The sequence below is a fragment of the Camelus bactrianus genome, chromosome 13, assembly GCF_048773025.1.
Source record: "Camelus bactrianus isolate YW-2024 breed Bactrian camel chromosome 13, ASM4877302v1, whole genome shotgun sequence".
NCBI classification, from domain to species: Eukaryota; Metazoa; Chordata; class Mammalia; order Artiodactyla; family Camelidae; genus Camelus; species Camelus bactrianus.
Window position 1 is genome coordinate 60,992,130 of NC_133551.1, and position 19,908 is coordinate 61,012,037.

Consider the following 19,908-nt stretch of genomic DNA (forward strand, 5'->3'; position numbering starts at 1 on the left):
GATAAGCCCTACCTTGGAATGAACCACATTGTGGGTTTCCTCCCCTCTTGCCCCTTGGCTGTGGAACAAAATCACAAAACTGGACATACTGTTTCCAGTAAGATTCTTGTCCCACCTCAACTGGGTGTCTTGCAACCCCTAAACCTTTCCTTGCTGCTTGTCACTTTATAGAAACCCAAACTATCCAGCTTGACTGTCAGTTTCCCTCCTGTTTACCTCCTAATTTCTCTCTATTTGTATCTATCATTTCCCCTCATTTTAAAGATGTGGGCCTCCTTCTGTCCGTGGCCAGCCCTCCACTCACGTCCTCTCTCTCTTCCTGTTCATTGAGACCACAAATACATGCTCAATTCTCCTCTATCAATTAAAAAGCAAAACTAAACTAAAAAACCAACAACAGAAACAACTTTCTGTGTTTGGCTACTTCCCTCTAGCTTCAGGTTTATCTTTTTTTCTGTTATTAACTACTCGTATTAAAGAGTAGCTACTATTCCCTTGTCACTTATTCATTTATTAACTTTTTACAATTTGGCCTCTATCTACATCACTCCCCTAAAAATTCTACCTTAAATGTCACTAATGACCCATTTAGTGTGGCATAAACTATTGATTCTCACCAGTACCCACAGTTTCCAGCCTCTCTTATAGAGAGGTGACTGAATCCTGGCTAATAGAATGTGAATGGAAATTACAGTCTGTCCCATAAAATTCTCAAGTGCTAATCTCTGCTCTCCTTCCCATCTGCTAGCAGAATGGAAGAGACTCTGAGAACCTAAAAAAGAGTCAAACCAGGTGTGTCCATTCCAAGTTTCAGGATCCCACCATTAAATTCAAGACTGAATTGATGAAATTCTACAACATGCAACATATTGTTGCTTATGCACAGCCATAAGTCAAGTGCAACAACCACTTGGGCCCCCAAGGCACTTGCTTTAGTTGGCACTTCATCATAAATAACCACAGGTGATAATCTGATTAATCATGTCGCCACAGCATGCCACGGTTCAGTAGCATTAGGTTTTTCATTGGCAAAGAGCTTAGCACATTCAAACCCAATGATGCAACCAAACGAGTTCCCTATTCCCATCTTTTGAGGTCTATTTCCTTGGACCCCTCCTAGCATCAATTACTGTATCAGGCAGAATCCAGCCAATGAGACAGAAACCACACCAGTCACTGGACAGAGAAAATTTAATATAAACAATGGTTAGAATGGTTAACTGGCTATAAAGTTGTTAATTAGATAATTGGAAGGGTAAAAAGAAAACTGTGAGATACCATGGAGGTAGCAACAGCAGGAAGCATCTATAGCTCCTAGGGCTAAGAAAACAAAGGGAAGAGTTTGAAATTACTAAAATTTCGAAACTTAGAAGAAGGGCCCTACAGAGCTGAAACTCAGACCCCTAAGTCTGGTGCTGGTGTCTGGTGTCTCTGAACTTGGAGGAGGAACCAACACTTCTGGAAAAGAGGTGCTACCCAGATGGTGTTGGTGTCTCTGACTGGGACACCATGAAGCTGGTTTCGCAGTTTTTGGAGAAAACTGCAAAGTGGATTCAGCTGCCGCTATAGGAAAGCACTGCTGCTGCCGGGCTGAAGGAGCAATGCTAGGATGACTTCACAGGAACAGGAAGCAAATGGAAGAAAGGAGTCCTTTCATTCTCTCTGGCCTCACTATCTCCCTCTAGTGGCCCATGTTGGCAGAACCAACATAGAGCCAGCAGAAATGTGATATGCAGTCCCAGCTCCAGAATCTCATAGTAGAGGGTAGAAGGGTGGGTTTGGAGCTGAGAGACAGTAACTTCTAACTAGCACAGATGCCTTTATGAAGTATTAGAAGCAAGAGGTGAAGTTGGGTGAGAATTAGCTGGTTTTCAAGAAGAGATGGAAGGTAAATAGATAAAGTCCAGAAGTGATGGGCCTTTCAGGGTCAGAAAAAGTTACTGCTTCTGGACTATAAATTGTATAAGATTGAAAAAGGTCTTGAACAACAAGAGTTGAAAGATGTGATGACCTCTGAGGCAAATATGAGGTAAAGACTGTGGCCTTCTCATTTACTATTTCACCGGGCTTCAATGTAGCCACTATTATGTTGAGAGTGAGGCAAGGGGGTGATGAGGAAGTAAATATATCAGCTTAAGAATTCTATCTAGGAAAGAACTTGAGTGTGATTAGGTGTCACATGGAACTATCTAGGAGCAAATAGAATAGAAACCTGTTGTGTTAATTTTGTGTGTCAACTTGGCTAGGCCATAGTACACAGACATTTGGTCAAATATTCTACATATTTCTGTGAAGGTATATTTTAGATGAGATATAACATTTAAATCAGTAGACTTCTGAATAAAGCAGATTATCCTCCATAAATTGAGTGGGCCTCATCCAACCAGTTGAAGGCCTTAATAGAAAAAGGATTGATTTTCTTCAAGAAAGAGAGAATTCTGCCACCAGTAGACTGCTTCAGACTCAAATCACAACATCAGCTCTTCCATGGGTCTCCAGCTGCTGGCCTACCTGGTAGATTTGGACTTGCCAGCCTCCACAATCATATGAGCCAGTTCATTAAAATCTTTTTCTTTCTTTCTCTAAACACACAGACACACATAGCCTACTGGTTGTATTTCTCTGGAGAATTCTGACTTATACACCAAAAATATTTTGAGGGTAATTGTACTGCCAAAGAAACTGAGCCCAAATGAAAAAAGCCTTTGATTACCTAAATCTCATATGAAATGTCAAGGAACCCTGAATAGCCAAAATACTTTTGAATAAGAACAATAAAACAAGGGGGGAGGGTATAGCTCAGTGGTACAGTATATACTTAGCATGCAGGAGGTCCTGGGTTCAATCCCCTATACCTCCATTAAAATCAATCAATCAATCAATCAACCTAATTACCTCCCCCTCCTGCAAAAAGAAGAAGAAGAAGAAGAAGAAAGTTGGAAAGGTCTCATATTTCCTGATTTCAAAACTTACTAAAAAGCTACAGTAATCAAAGCAGTGTGGTACTGGCATAAAGACAGATATATAGACCAATGGAATAGAATAGAAATAAACCCTTGCATATATAGTCAAATGATTTTGACAAGGACTCTAAGACCTTTCAATGGGGAAAGGACAGTCTTTTCAATAAATGGTGCTGGAAAAACTGGATATTCACATGTATAAGAATGAAGTTAGACCTTTACCTTAAACCACATACAAAAATTAACCCCAAATGGATAAAAGATCTAAACATAACAGCTAAAACTATAAAATTCTTAGAAGAAAACATAAGGCAAAATTTGCACAATATTGGATTTGGTGATGATTTCTTGCATATGACACCAAAAGCATAGGCAACAAGAGAAAAAAAGATAACTTGGACTTCATCAAAATTAAAAACTTCTGTGCATCAAAGGGTACTATCAACAGTGTGAAAAAGCAATACATGGAATGTGAGAAAATATTTGTAAATCATATATCTGATTAATATCCAAAATATACAAAGAACTCCAACAACGCAACAACAAACAAACAGCCCAATTTGAAAATGGGCAATGCAGGGGTGAGGGGAAGGTTATAGTTCAAGTGGTAGAGTGTATGCCTAGCATGCACGAGGTCCTGGGTTCAATCCCCAGTACCTCCTCTAAAAATTAAATAAATAAGTAAAACCTAATTACCTCCCCCCTCTGGAAAAAAAAAAAAAGGGCAATGACCAATAAGCACATGAAAAAAATCCTCAACATCACTAATCATTAGGGAAATGCAAATCAAAACCGCAGTGAGATACCACTTCACACCCACTAGGATGGCTTGTATTAAAAAAAAAAAGAGAGAGAAAAAAGGAAAATAACAAGTGTTGGTGAAGATGCGGAAAAATCTGGACCCTTGTGCTTTGCTAGTGGGAATATAAAGTGGTGCAACTGCTGTGGAAAATAGTATGGCAGTTTCTTAAAAAAAAAACATAGAATTAACATATGATCTAGCAATATATAATTCTGGGCATATACCCAAAAGAACTGAAAACATGGACTTAACAGATATTTGTATACCAATATTCATAGCAGTATTATTCATAATAGTGAAAAGGTATAAGTTATCCAAGTATATCCAATCAACTGATAAATGGATAAACAAAATGTGGTGTATACATACAACGGAGTATTATTCAACATTAAAAAGGAAAGGAAATTCTGACACATGCTACAATATAGATGAACCCTGAAGTGATGACTGTTGCACAACAATGTGGACATAGTTAATACCACAAAACTTTACACTTAAACATGGTGACAATGATACATTTAATGTTATGTATGTCTTACCCCCTCACCCACTACACACATACACAGACCTTTGGCTGGCCAAGATTTAAAATAACTTTTACTGCACCAGCAGTGAGTGGGCTATGAGAGCTAAGCATTCTCCAAAGAGGTCATACTCCCCAAAGCCCATCTAATATGTGCCTGTGAAGGATAAACAAGCCAGGGAGCATAACCAGGAGCTGTGAGAACAATGGAGAACAATGAACAAAGGAGTCCCTCCTAGAATAAATCAAAGTAAATCAAGGAAATTTCTCCTGCCAGGAAGAGGGCTTTGACATGTCTGACCATTAGGGATTCAGAAAGGCTGTGGAACAAGTTACTGTTATACATCTTCCATGTTTTCCTTTTCTAAATGGGAGTTTGTATCGAGGTTACCCTATTCTTGCTGTTATCATTATATATTTTGTTTGTGGGGTATGGATAGCTTGGCTTTTTATTTCATAATCACCATGAGGAACCAAATTTGAAACTGACTTGAGATCCTTGGAGCTGAATATAATGACTACATGGGATTTGGGGTTATCTCCCTTGGGATGGAGTGAGTGTGTTCTCTCTGTGAGAAGGACAGGAACAGATATTTGACTCAGACAGAGATTGAGGCAGACTGTGACACACAAATATTTGTGCTCTCCTATTCCTAAACCTATAGCCAGACTTCCCTTCTCACTAGGGTTGCCAATTTAGCAAATAAAAATACAGGTGCCCAATTAAATTTGAATTTCAGATAAACAATGAAGAATTTCTTAGTATAAGTCATGTTCCATGCAATATTTGTAACATAACTATACTGAAAAATATCTGTCATTTACCTAAAATTCTAACTTAACTGAGCATCCTGTGTTTTATCTGACAACTCTGGTTCTCAACCTCTCTTGCAGTTAGATGTGACCATATGACTGAGTTCTAGCCAATGGTATGAAAGTGAAAGTAATGTACAATTCTTCCAGGTCTGGCCCCTTAAAACCTCTCTGAAAGCAGAGGACTCTGAGTATCCAGAGGAGGGCAGAGTCACAAAATGGAAGAAGCCAGGGTCCCAAATGACTGGGTGGAACAGGCATCCCTCCCCAGTCCTGCACTACAGTATGATGTAAGCAAGAAAGAAACATTTATTATTAAGCCACAGAGTTTTGAGAGTTGTCCGTTATAGCAGTTAATCTCCCCTAAATGATACCCATACTCCCTAAATTCAATAGCTTTTATCATCCTTTCCTTAACCTTAACAGCATATGACCCTGGTAACCATTTCTTCTTCTTGAAACTCTCTTTTCCCCCAATACTGTTTATGGTCCCTTAATGACAATGATGATGATGATGATGATGGTGATGATGATGATGATGATGATGATGATGGTAAATAGCTATCATTTATGAAGTTTTTACTATGTGCCAGGTACTATGCTAGTGCTTTATCTAGTGTCTCATTTAATCTCCATAACTACTCTGTGTAGTAGGTGCTATCACCCCCATTTTAGAGATGAGAAAACAGGTTTAGAGAAGTTGACTCACTTGCCCAAGGTCTTACAGGCCTTCCTTGTCTCTCTACACTTTTCCTTTTGATAATCACACCCAATATCATGGCTGCTGTAATGATCATGTCTGTGTGGATGGCTCCCTGGCCGCTCTCCTTATCTCCAGCGCCACGTATCCTGGCATGTGAACGTGCTGATGGCACTGTAAACTCAACATGTCCAAAATCCCGTTGTGCCTTTGTCAGTACTACTCTAAACACTTTTCGTTTAATTTGCACAACCCTATGAGATAGATAATGTTATTATTCGTATCTGTGAGGTAGACAGCATTATCCACATTTTACAGATGAGTAAATGGGAGGCTTAGAGATTCAGTATCTAGCTCACCTTTACACAGTTAGTACAAGGGGAGCTGGGCCTGGGGCTGATTTCAAGGCTTGCTTAGGTCTCAATAATGATAATACCTCACTTCCACTCAAACTGAGCTCTCCCTGTCCTGTTCCGTTTCCTGCCTCCTATACTCATTCCCCGCCCTTAACTTTCAAATCCTACCTGTCCTTCAAGGTACGAACTTTTTTTCAAATATTCCAAGCTGGAGAAGGGATCTCCACCTTATGTGAATTTACAAAGTACTCATTCTGTACCACACTTTTCCTAAGCATACAAGTAAAACTTTCATTCATCCTCATCACAAAAAGTCCAAGTAGAGATATAGAGCAAGAAGTTCAAGTATCTCTTCATTCCCCAGAATTTATCAAGGTTTTTTTCTTGATTAATGTTCCTTTGTTTCTTATAAAAACTCTTATTAGACAGCTATTTGACGACAGGAGTCATGGCGAGTCATCTTTATTCCCCTAAACTAGGCATTAATAAACAATTGCTGAAAAAACCAATTTCAAATCCCTTGAGCCTGCACACAATACATTTTTAGATGAAGGTGAGAGGGTCTGTTCAAGAAAATAAGTGATTTTTTTTTCCAGGGGGCCTGGTAAAGACATGTCAAACACTCCCTCTCCTCCCACCTCCATTAAAGAACAAAAAGAATCTACTTCTAGGTACATGTAGCGTCTGGTTTCTGCTTTAGCTGGGTCTCAGAAGGAAATGACTTTTCTCTGAAATTGTAGGCGCCCAACCCAGCTGCAGCATTGTTAGACCTCAGGGTAAACAGGAAGCTTCCTGCCTTGGGCCCTTCATGTCCCTCTCCCAGACTATTAAAGACTGTTAATAGGATAGTAAAAGGACAGCTGCTGGCCATAAAGTCATCCCGTTCCTTAGATCCTTAGAGAACAGCAACTAGATTCCTCCAAGGTCAGAGAGAAAACTGTCTCTCTGCAGGTCACACCAGGTGTGTCCACCTGGCTGGGGTCCTCAGTTATCTGCTCTGTTATCAGCTGTGACCATAATGGACTTTGCAGAATACCAGAGTGATTTAGTTCCTTGGTATTAGTGGAGAAGGAGGGATTCCCATTTATAGGGTTTCTGGTCCTTGAAATCACTTGTTTCTGGCATGATGTGATCCAGTGTGAAGGTTAAGCTGAGACTGCTGGAGCAGTGAAATCACCCCCTACCCTGTGGCGTTTGAGTCACCTCTTCCAGTAGGGAAACAATCAGTCCTGATTATCCCCCAAAAAGAGGCAAAGAGGAGAATCCATGAAAGCAAACAATCTAGCACTCTTACCTCTGCAATAAAGAGCTGAATCAGGAACTCAGCTCTTTCTGCACACAGGGTGGAAGTCCCAGGATTTGCAGCTGTTGGTGAGGAGGGAGGGAACAGTTTCTGCCAACTGGAGGGACACTAGGGCAGGGGTGATCATCTTTTGCCAAGAAGGGCACTTGGTGTCTTGGCAGAAGGCAGAGGGCTGTCCCGATCTGTGTGTACATTTTCAGAAGCATTTGACTCCGGACCAAATTCTCTCAGCTGTGCTTAAGCTGGGGCGATGGATGGGAAATGCTTATTGGCCAGGCTGACTAGGAGCTCCAACGGAGGGTGCTGGGGCTCAGCCAGGAGCTTCCCTTCAGCTGGCAAGTTTAGCTTTCTGTCACGGTCAGAGGGAGCATGTCAAAATTCCAATTCTCAGGGCTCTCCAGAAGCTGCTTATGATTACTCATCTATTTTGAAGTTTCTGCTTTTTGGAATTTTTGGCTCAAATAAGGAATGAGTGGTGATGATGCAGAGCTTCTTACCTGGCTCAAAGAATGAGAAAAAATAGCTCAGCTGGGGTCAACATCTTACTACTATTATAGAGATGGGCCTATAACCAAATGGGGGCCAGGCAGATATCATTTCATTCATTCATTCGACTTACCTACAATTTATCAATTCATGCTGCTGTGTTGGCTTTCTGACCCTTGCCTACCAATCAAGTAAGCACAGGCACTTGGCAGAGCAGGAAAACCAGTCACTGAACTGACCATTAGTTGCCAGTGTAGGGTTGCTTACATAAGACAAGACTTATTTGCCACGTGCCACTGCTTCCCCTCATTCAAAGGAAAGGTCACTTTAAGTTATTCCAGAGTTGCACCTGAGGATGGGGAGACTTTCTTCTAAGTGCTGAAAACAGGAGAGCTGGATATTTTCTCCACTAGAATAATATAATTTCCCTCTAATTTCAGATGAGGTAACTAAGACTCTGAAAACTCCCAAAGTTACGTGGCTGTAGGTGACGTTTTACTGAGAGGACCAGAATCCAGGTCTCCTGCCTCCTCATGCAAATTTGTTTTTACCATGACTCTTTTCTCCAGGTGATTTGTATTATTATTATTTGCATCAATTGGCCTTTAATGTCCAAATGAAATGTGGATGCGGTGGGGTCTCAGCCCTTAATTTGTATTATTTTTAAAAAGGTAATTCATTGCACATACAACCAGAAGTTGTTTAATTTGCATATCTTTGTAAGATTTTTCAAGTAAGTAACAGTCACCAAAAAAAAAAAAATCATCAGAAACAACATCCCATTTAGAAAAGATGGTCCCATTTGACCTACTACTGCTGCTGCACTGTTCAGGCCTCCACCATCATGTGTGGACTATCACCAGTTTGTCGGCTAGAGCCTTTGATGAAATTTACACTTAAATAATCTACATTTAGATTTATGTGTGGGTCAGTGGTAAGTTTAAGAATATCTCTTCTATGATTGACTGACAAGGCAGATTCAGGTGTACTTTAGACTTGGAATAAGATTTCTTCATTTACAGAGAAAATAATTACTACTCTAAATTAATTTGCCATAGCCAGGACCAGAGGGGCTCTCTAGAAGCTCACACTTCTCCCATGCCTAACCAACCTTCTGAGAGAGAGGTTCTAACTGCCACAGTAAGGATTCCAGGGCAGCACAGGCAGTCCCAGTGTGTATCTGTACTTTCAGCACCTGGTTAAACCTGCTTCAAGCCTGTCCCCTAAGACTCCAGGTCATGTCCAAGGCAGGAAGTTGCAGTGCAGGAGCAGTCCCAGGAGCCAGTAAGTCAGGAAGTAGCCTAGAATGCATCGCGTGACCGGAGAACAAGTTTTCCAGTTGTACAAGAGTCCCAGGATAGAATTTCTGGGGACCTGGCATCCTGGTGGGGAGTCCCCTGCAAGAGGCTTCCAAGGCACAGTCTCTAGGGATCTCAGCAGCGGTTCTTGATCCTGAAGCAAGTGAGCTGAAAACCAGTACACGATAGGAGTAGAGGAGCATAAAAACCTGGTGAGAACCTGGAGATCGTAAGAGGGGGAAATTTACACATTTATTAGAATGTCACTGCCTCAAATTGGACAAGCCTGGGGCTTCCCTGCTGCTCAGTGAACTATGCCTCCATGACTAGAAATGTATTACACTGGAAAAGAAACTGAGCAGAGCTTAGGATCCGCCTTCTAAAGCTGTGTGTGACACCAGCCAGGTGGCTGCAATGTTAGAAAGAAACATAGCTACAGACTGATTACCATGATAGACCAATCAATACTAAAAATTCTGCAGGGTATACTTTTAGCCCAGGGCCTGGACTCTAACTTTATGCTGCAACATGGGACTTTGGGAACTTGAAGTGGTTCCCTCATTCCATGAGGATGGCAAAGCAGAGGGCAAAGGGGCAGGGGTCCTGTGGCTCAACACTGTCCCTCCTCTAGGGGTTCATAGCCAAGTCTCCAAGTGGCCTCCCTCATCCATCCTGGAAACTCTAAGCTTTGCTGGCACTTACTCTGCTAGCTAATCCAGCTATGAACATGGAATGCTACTTTCTATTTCCCCTGTGCCTCTTACCACATAGCTCAGGGATCTTTACAGTCAAAGTGCGCCTCCAAGAGGCAGAAAGTGCTGAGGAGTGGCCAGCATGGAGACAAAAGGACTTCCTCTGGGTTATGTTGAAAATGGGGCCACAGCCAGGAATGTCTGATCAAACCCTTCCTAGATGGGGTCTCTATCCCCACACCAACCGAACTTGCACAAGATACCTCATCTGAAAATGGAGCACCTACCAGAGCTCAGAGTACCTCAGAAAGTCAACAGTCAAGCAGACATTCCGGGTATAGTTGTACACGAGGGAAAGGTCTGAGTTATCTTCTGTATTTATTCCTATAATTCAGTCAAATCAGGTCTTTTCACAACTCTCATGTCTTCGCACAAGCCCCTCCATTTGCCCAGAATGTTCTTCCTCTGCTTCTTAAATGGAATTCCTTCTTACTCTTCAAGATCCAGCCTAAATATGATGCCCTCCTCGCCTCCTTCAGCCAGTTAGCTACTTTTTCCTCTATGCTTTCCCAATACTTATTTCAAAACAGCAACCCCTCTCCCACCCCACTATACTATAATTTTAGCCGTTAAATCTCTGTCTATCCATTCTGACCACTAGAACCATGAGGGCAGCAATCTTATCTTACTCATGTTCTATCCTCAGTGATCTGACCCAGTGTCTGACACCAAAAAATCCCCCAAATAGTTGTTGAATGAATAAATTAGGTACAGGTCACTCAAACAGGAGAAACTGGCTGTCTTCTCTGTCCCTGACCAAAGGATTTACCTATACGTACACCTTTTCCCAGCGAGGAGTCCACCTCACCTGAACATGCATGCACACACTGCCAAACAGCAGCAGTGCTGCGGCGTGGACCAGGTACACAAACACCCGAGGACTGAGGAATCCAGGATCAGGCTTCTCTAGGTTCTTATTATTTTTGCTCCTTCGCATCCCAAGAGTAAGGCAGAGCCAAGGGTGGGTGGTCACATATGTCCAAGTTGCCCAGGCAACCAGTATAGCCATTGGTGCAGCCAGTAGAAAATTGGGCACTTGCTTGAGTTCATAGTATCTCAAAAAGCCAACATTCCAGTAGGTATCCTGGATGTAGCTGTATATTAGGGGAAGCTTCCAGGAGCACCAAGGTGGCTCATTTCCCTCTGCGATCCGGTAGCCCTTGTCCACAGCTAATTGCAGCAAGGGCTTAGGGATGCGGTGGGCTGAGCCCGGGAGACAGAACTGGGTATAGGCGTAATATTGAAAAAGGGCAAAGGGAAGGCCAAGTGTGAGCACTGACAGGAACACAGAGCCCATTAGCTTCAAGAGCTGTCTTAGAGGATTCCGCATCATGAGAGAAGAGAAAAAGTCTCGGCACTGAGAATGCACAAGGAAGCCAATGCTGACCAGCCCGTTGGAGCGTACACCAGTGGCAAGGGCAAAGAGGAGTCCACTAGTCCAGCTTCGGCCCCTTTCCAGCTGCCCCATGGCGCTGAATGTCAGGAGGGCAAACAAAGCTTCTGAGTAACCAGCTGCCAGGAAGACATTGGCGGGGCTGAGGCAGAAGAGCACTGCTCCGTAAAAAGCCTGGCGGGGACAGTGCAAAACCAGACAGCCCAGGTCGTGAAGTGCAAGTGTGGCCAGCACGGAGAACAAGGAATTAAGCAATGCTACTGAGATTAGCAGGCAACTCCGTAGGTTCAGTAACCCCCAGAGGGGTCTCAGTAATTCAGTCCCCACCAACAGGGCCAGGGGGAAACCAGGGAAGAAGGCAAAGTTGTGTTCATACAGGTAGCCATGCTCGGCAATGAACAGGAAGTGTTCAGCATCCCAGTGAGATAGGCCACCCAGGAGACCTTCCACAAGTTGGTCCACAGAGCCCGAGGGGGCAAGGCGAGGAGGAGAAAAGGCTTCTGCACGATGGTCTGGGATGACAGCATTGAAGAGAGCCTGTGGGATGAAGGAGAACTAGGATTTTTGTTGAGCAAGTGGAAGAATTACCATTTAATAAAGTGAGGAAGAACAGACTTTTTGGGGAAGAATCATGAGTTCAGTTGAGTTGGATGTTCCAGTGCAGAGGTCACTGAAGCAGTGAGACATAGGAGTCTGAGGGTCAGAAGAGCAATCAGGGCTGGAGATAAAAGTTTGGGAGTCATAAGTGCATGGGTGATATTAAAAGCTGTGAGACTGAATGAGATCACCTAGGGAGGAAATACAGATAGAGAAGAGATCTGAGGACTGGGCCCTGGATGTGCCAACATTTAGAGGCTCAAAAGAGAGTGAGGATCTAGCAATAAAGGTAAAGAAGGAAGAGCTGGTGAGGTAGGAAGAAAACCAGGAAAGCATGGTGTGTCAGAACCAAGTGAAGCAAGGGAGTGATTGGCTTTGTTAAATGCTGCTGATAGGTCAAGTCAGATGGTGACTGAAAACTGACCACTGGATTTAGCAATGTGAAGGTCAGTGGTGGCTTTGACAAGAGCTATTTCAATGTGAAGGTCAGTGGTGGCTTTGACAAGAGCTATTTCAGTGGAGTGGAGGAGAGAGACGACTGCCTGGACTGGGTTCAACAGAGAAGAGAAACAGTACATACAAACAACTATTTGGAGTTTTGCTGTAAGGGGGAACAGAGAAATGGGGTAGCAGGTGAATGACATTGTGGGACCAAGAGAAATCTTTTGTTTTTTTTTTTAAGTGAAAGGTAAGTATTTGCTTGCCAGTGAAAATAATACAGTGGAAAGGAAATCACTGAGTATGTGGGAGAAAAGGGGGAGAATTTCTGGAACAGGCAAAAGGGGAGGAATCTGCTGCAAAGGAGGAGCTGTCCTTAGAGGAGACAGACAATGCATCTAACCTTCAGCAGTGAAGGCACAGAGATGCAGATGTAGGTATGCTGATAGATGTGGCGGGAGTATGAGGAAGGTTGCTTCTGATTACTTCTATTTTTCTGAATTTTCACTCAGGAAAACAAGTTGGGGAAAAGGTGTTAGAGACTTGAGCAAAAAGGAAAACGTGTCAAATAAGTCATCTATGAGTCTAGTTCTCAAAATAGGCTGTGCACTGGAATCACCCAAGGACTTTCAAAAATACTGATGCCTGGGTCCCCTCCACCCTCAGGCATTAATGATTTAACCACTTTGGGGTACAGCCTGGGCATTTAGATTGTTTTTAAGCTCTCCCAGGTGATTCTGATGCGCAGAAAAATTTGAGAGAATGGGAGGGTGCCTGGACCAGGGAAAAACACTAAGATAGCCAGGTAGCACTAAGGACTCACTTGGGTTAATGATATTGAATAGAAAGAGACTAGTTAGCACAGTTGTGTGCTTTTCTCTGGGCAGATGCAGGTGTGGAGTAGACAAAGAATTGAATTTGACCAAGGTTGGGCTTTTATCTTGTGAATGAGACATAGGGAGAAGGGAGCAAGTGAGCTGTACTTGACCATGGAATCTAAGCTGGGTAAGAAGGGGAGCTGAAGCCATGAGTGGGTGAGGGACAGTGAAATGATGGTAGAGTCAATGGATTATAAGTCCTGAGGGAGGGGAAGAATCGTCAGAACTGGGGTGCTAGAGGGAGTGAGCTGGAAAGACAGGAGACAGTGTCAGATGTATCAGCTTTATTAATATTGAAACCACCAAGAAAGAAACAGTAGTGCTGGAAAAAGCAACAGTGAATCAGGAGCTAAAACTTGAAGGAATGAGCTGTCACTAACAGAGATGACAGCAACAGTGAAGGGTAACTGGGGATATAACCTGATGGCACGAGCTTTAAAGCTGCAAGAAGGGGAGGGAAGGGTAACAAAACAGCATTATTATTAAATGTCTTTTTGTCCCATTAGATTGTCAACTCTTTAAGGGAAAAGAGATCGTGACTTTTTATACTCCCACCTAGCTTAGTTCTTTGAACAGAGTAGACTTAGTAGAGTAGACAGAGAACTTAATAAATTTGGTGGCTGAGTGAAATATAGAGGAAACATACCTGTTTCCAAATCACCATCTGAATTAGAACCCAGCTGTCCTGGTACCCTATCCCAGATGCCAAATCAGAATACTGTTCTGTTAGTTCTGCCAATCACTCAGCTGATACTGGTTCAAAGCCATCATCAAGTCAGTTTTCATAGCCTGGCAACAGGAATATAACCTCATTTTTAAGGCTGTTTCTCTTTTTGGTCAGTTTCTTTATCAGGCCACTTTGAACAGTGAAAACAAGTGGGACAGACAGATAACAGCCCTGGTCTCCAAGCTGAAGACACTTTGAACTAAACCTGGGACCTAGCAGAGCCTGTTATGCCTCATGTAGCTGGAGAGGAGAGAGGAAAAGAGTTTTCCGCAAAGGAACTAGCTACGAGCCTGAGAGAGAACGTGCCTGTGATAAAAGGCACACATAATACACTAATAGAACATGCCTAGAGTGTTGACATACAGTCAACAATAACACACATTGAGGACCTACTAAGAACTGGGCCCTGTGTTGGCATTGTATATAATTCATATATATGTGAAATTTGATTAAAATATGTATCAAGGGCAGCCTTGCAGGGTAAAGGGAGTTGCAAAGGGCAAATGCATTCTGGGGCTTGTGTAGGGTAAGACAGAAAGGGAGACAGCTGAGGGAAACGTAGGAGACACTGCTGACTAAGTGAATACACACAGACGGTCTCAGGACAGGCCACCTTTCTCCCACTCAAGTCACCGACAACAGTGCTCAGTCTCTTGGTCAAGGGACCAGGGCAATGCTTTGAGCTGTCATACCCTAAAGGCATCTCTGGTTACAGAACATCATGGTCTGTTGGAAAGACCTCTAGACCAGGAGTAAGGAAACTTGGGGTCTGATCCTGGCTCTTCTCTAACTTGCCTCGTGACTTTAAGGAAACCATTTAATGTTTTGGGGCCTCAGCTGCTTCATGTGCAAAATAAGGGACTAACAGATCACTTCTATGAGTCCTATCCACTTTTCAGGCCTAGAACTCTATGGCTCCAACCACATGGAGGGGCACATCTGGGAAGTGGGAAGAAGTGAGGCCTATTCTGAGCAGTCAGGTGGCAATGGCGTGTTCAGGATAAAAGATCAGAGACTGACCTGCAGTACCAGAGTCAGGACACGGCAGCTGACTGCAAACCCCAGCACCTCTTTCCGGGATGGGTCCAAGGGCCACATACTCTCACCACCAGGAATTCAGGGGTGCCGCTACCAGGACTGAGCTCCCTCAGGCTTCTAAATTCCAAAACCCAAGGAGGAAATGTCATACACAGGCAGAAAGTAAACTCCTGAAAGCATTCTTCATAGAATCCCACACCCTCTTCAGCATTATTACAGCAAACTTAAACACCTAACTGCCCAGATGAGAGAAAAGTATCTTGAAGATAGATGGGACCACTTGGTGTCATTCTAAAGCACTAGATTCTTATGGGGAAAGTCTCACACAGATAGGGATGAAGCTGGAAAGCTAACCTCACAGAAAACCTTTTAAAGCTTGTTTAGTGCCCCTGTGCAGGAACTAAAGACCTGGGTTCAAGTCCTGCAAGTTGTCATTTGGTCCTTCCGAGCCTCAGTTCTTTATATATACAATGGGATCAGACTATTTTGCCTGTCTCAAAACTGTCATGATGGTGAGATGGACTAAAGTGTGAAGAAGTGCTACCAAATCCATACTGTGGTTGCTATTATTTGATGTGCACCCTTTTCCTTTTGCCCAGAATAATAAACTAGGTCCCAAACCAGAGTCCCAAAAGTGGGGCATAGAACTGAACTGGAAGACCATAATGACTACACACTCTAGTTAAGCTCTCTGATGTGTGTTCAGCTGGTCTGTTAAATTAAGTGGAGAAGAAAAAGAAAACCACCACTCAGCAGGACTTCTTCACCACTCACATTGCTAAAACAAACTTAAGGGGAAGATAGAATCGACTACTAGGGATGGAGAAAATTGTTATTTCCCATCTCTTTGTTGGAATGGCAGCAATGTATAAACAATTGCAAAGCCTTCTGGAGGAAAAGAATGTACTTTAAGGCTTTTTTTTTTTTTTTTTTTTTGAAAATAATCCCTTGGGCTCAAAGAAGTAGCAATGGCTCCTAACCAATCGAAAATCAGAAGGGAGTGCAAGAGCATCAGAGGCAGCTTATCAATTTGGGGTGAAGAGCTATCCCTAAAAGAAAAAATATTTAAACTGAGAAATTAATAGGCAGGGCTGGAAGACTTTTCTTTCTTATCTGACTAACACCTATCTAGCCTTTAGGTATCACTTGTTTCTGGAATACTTCTCTGACCCTCACTAGACTATGTGATATGCTCTCATTACACTCTGCCTTATTTGAAAAGTTGTTTGTGAGGACACAGACTTTGTTTAGCTTGCTCCCAACTATACCCTCAGGGCCTAGTATTATAGGGATTTTAAGCCTGTGTTCTGATTGAGTGGAAGCAGCAGGAACTGGATGGATATGGCTTCACCAGTTCATGGGCTCTAGATATGAAATCACTGCTCCAAGTATACCTCCCACCATATCTTTGAGAGCAAAAACAACAAAGTCATAGAAGCCACAAAAAAATATTTCTCCAGAAAACTGGCCTTAAGCAACAGTTCTCTTTCCTCAGCACAAGGGGGCGCCTGTTGCTTACTCCAACACCAGGAGGCCTAAAGTAAGGGAGAGGCCGCCAACGCCACACCGGTTTGCTCATCAAAATTCAGTTCAAAGGCACGCTTTTGAAATCCCCAGAGAACAGCGATAGTTTGTTAATCTTCCCAATTCCCAATATCTGACTCGCTGAATCGAGAGGCATCGTAGAAACAGGCACAACCAACCTCACATGGCCGCTGGTTCTCTATTCTATGGTGAATTCACTTTCCCCCTTCCTTCACTTCCCACCCACATGCAGAAGAGAGTTGGGAACAGAAAAGCTCGTAACCCACCTCTGCCTCTTCACCAGGCTTCCATTCTTCCTTTCCTCTCTCCAGAGTCAAGCTCTAGCCCCAGCGACCACAGACGTGTAGCCTACACTTAGTTTACAGGTAAACCAAGTGAAAACAAAATAAAACCAGTGAGCTCTCCCTCTCAGCTAATTGCGGGCCTCACTTTTCAACAACCCCTTTACGAGAAATCACGGACTCTGAACTGGCAGGATACTAGTCTTACTCTAGTTTCCCATGAGATAAATACGCCCTAGAGAGGTGAGTAATAAAAATTTCCAGAGTTTTTACACCAGAGATCTCATTAGACCCTGGGAGGCCTGTGTAATTACCATCGCCATTTTATGGATGTGGAAACTGAGGCTCACTGGGGTTGAGTGGCACACCCAAAGCTGTATTTAAGGAGAATGTCGTCCCCCCACCGCACCCACCCCGCGTCGGTAACCTCACAGTCTTTCCACCAGCTCTCACTCCTGCCAAAGGGGATGCGAGCATGCACAAGGTCCTGGGCTCAATCCCCAGTACTTCCTCAATAAATAAATAAATCTAATTACCTTCCCCACCTTAAAAAAAAAAAAAAAAAAAGAGGATGTGGTCTTTCAGAGCCAGGATTAAAAACCCGGGTCTCCCAACTCCGAGCCCAGGACTTGCTCTTGCTTGATATGCTTAAAGCAGCGAGGACCCTATCTGAGTACATAGGAAAACCTTTTGAACAGAAGCCCTGGACTTTCTGGCTAAGAATAACATTCCCTGTGGTGCGGGAAAGTCGCTCTGATCCACGGTCCTCAGATGAGAGGTTTTGCTGGCTGCCGCGAAGCAGGGGCCGCCTTCTGCCCAGTCCAGCCGGCTCCGAAGCCGGTTCTAGCCCTTTTCTTTCGGACACAGTGCCAAGAGGGGATTGGGCATCTCCTCTCCCCTGAGGCCACGGCTCAGAGTTACTCCCGAAGGGGCCCGTACGGCCCGGCCCGATCCAGGGCCGGAAGACAGGGGAGGGCGGGAGGCTGTAAAGGAAGAGGCGGAGCCGGGAGGCCGCTATGGCGGAGGGGCGGGGCCCCTCGCTTCTCCGCGGCGTCCGCCTTATTACCCTCGGCCTCCGTTTGACAACTCCCCTTCCCTCAAAACTCCACGCTCCCCAACTGGCCCTGGGTCTCCAGGGCCTGCGGGTCTCAACCTCCCAGGCGGGGCCCAAACCTTAGCTCCTCCATCCGGGGCCCCGTACAGCCGCGCCTGCGCACTGGCTCTGCCTATGGCGGCCCCGCCCCGCTCCTGCTCTGGAGTCGGAGCTGCCCCGCCCCCCTCCGCGGCGGCCATGTTGACTCCGGGCGAGCGGGGGTTGGGGGTGGTGTAGTCCTGGGCCTTGGCGCCCCACCGTCTTGGCACCTTCCCGCCTTGGTGACACCTGAAGAGTACCTGCTTCTCAAGCCCCTCCCGCCTCCTTCAGTAGCCGAGGCCGCTGTTTCAGAGTCGGTGCTCTTGCCCCAGTTCCATCCCGCAACCATCCACTGAGTTCCCCAGTGGGCCGAGGCTTTCGGAGTTCTGGGGGCTGCCCCGCGGCCTCGTCCCAGAAGCCAGAGCCCCGCTTGCCCTGCTGTCGGACAGCAACAGCTCGGCACAGGGCCTGGCACACAATAGCTATTCTCTAAATAGAAAGAAAAGCCTTCTTGGGGTTTCTGTGGCCAGTAGCGGCACACTGCGTCCTGGGTGTGAAGAAAGTGGGGGGTTCCCCCTGACTTTCCCCTCCTCCAGCTGCTGGGGACCTTCTACCCTGCTTCAGTCCTCAGCTGCACCTCAGGTGGCTCATGAGGGTGGTAAGGGAAACTTCAGAGAACGCCCCCCGGGACTCCTTTCTCCTTCCTCATTCAAGCAGTTTCTCTCGGAGGAAGTGGGGCCAAAAAAGAAGGAAAAAAAGAAGCTAACTCGACAAAACTGTTAAGGGAGGAGCGGCCAGTTGGTACCCCTGTAACGGAAACTTATAACAACTTTGCACCCTCCCTAAAGGAAATAGATAATAAATCCTTCTCCGTTGGTGCATTTCTCGTTTCTCAGGATTCCAAAGCCCTCTGTGGTTTCAGTTATCCGCCCTCCAAACGAAGCTAGGGTCTGGGTTAGCCTCTGGCCACAGCCCTGCCTGAGGGAGGGGTTTATCTTCCGCAACAGCTACTAATGTGGGTGGGAACAAAAGGGATGGTTGCTATCTCTTCGGGCAAAGACAACTAGCCCACATCAGTTCTATGGGGGCCAGGGACTGTATCTTTTGATTCTTTCCAGCTCATTTCAGGCACTGATACCTAAACTGCCCTCGGATATTTGTTGTGTGTAAGGCGGATAAATCACATTCTAGTCGTGGTTTGTTGGAGGAGAAGGGGGAAAATGGAGCTTGGAAGGTCTTCCCCCAGGTTTTTCAGTAACACACACTTGTTCTCAGCTCCAGAGGCAAGTGAGTGAATCGGCAGAGCTGTGGGGCACACTCGTGACTGGGGCCTGAGGTTGTGCCTTGAATCTCTAGAAGTCTGTGAGACTCCAAGTAGCACTCTGTTTGCAAAGACAAAACTGAGAAACGAACTATTCTTCCTTTGTGAATTCACGAGAGAAGAAGACATGCATTCTAAAGTTTCCCTCTGTCCACAACAAATTCCCTCAAAAATCTATTTGTAAAAAGGACAGGGGTCTCCTGTAACAAGTCAGAATTTTTTTTTAAAAGCTCAAAGCTCAACTGTCACCCTTTAGAGGTAGAACTTTGTCCAGATCTTCAGCTCTACTTTCTTGCTATTTCTCCTTCCTTTCCTTCTCTACTACCCACCCCCCTCCTCTTCCGCTCTGTTTCCTGTTTCATTTTCTGGCTCCTGCTTTGACTGGAAAACAAGGAAGCGGAATCTTGTGCTCTCAAAGCTCTGGCTTGTCAGAATGGAAGGAGACTAGGTGGGATGGGAGGGGGTTCTGGGCCTCCAAGGCTGTGAGTAAGTAGTGGAGGAGGCAGCTCTCTCCGGTCTGCTTTTAGAGTCTGCAGCTAAAATGGAGCCTGCATCTACACAG

At 44.6% G+C, this 19,908-nt stretch overlaps 1 protein-coding gene across 5 annotated transcripts; it reads right to left on the bottom strand.

The window, feature by feature from the left end:
• Nucleotides 1-8,632: 8,632 nt before the first annotated feature.
• Nucleotides 8,633-18,140, bottom strand: PIGV (phosphatidylinositol glycan anchor biosynthesis class V). Of its 5 annotated transcripts, none has more exons than XM_010948003.3 (5): nucleotides 18,067-18,140; nucleotides 16,879-16,960; nucleotides 15,050-15,184; nucleotides 10,805-11,926; nucleotides 8,633-9,464 (listed from the first exon to the last, which is right to left on the bottom strand). In XM_010948003.3, exons 3-5 carry the CDS (start codon nucleotides 15,125-15,127, stop codon nucleotides 9,183-9,185), a joined length of 1,482 nt encoding a protein of 493 aa, XP_010946305.1. In that variant the 5' UTR covers nucleotides 15,128-15,184; nucleotides 16,879-16,960; nucleotides 18,067-18,140; the 3' UTR covers nucleotides 8,633-9,182. The 5 variants fall into 5 exon arrangements, with proteins under 5 accessions (XP_010946305.1, XP_045367373.1, XP_045367372.1 ...); XM_045511417.2 differs by having other exon boundaries at nucleotides 16,879-16,965; nucleotides 18,067-18,104; XM_045511416.2 differs by lacking the exon at nucleotides 18,067-18,140 and adding an exon at nucleotides 17,430-18,060.
• Nucleotides 18,141-19,908: the final 1,768 nt, after the last annotated feature.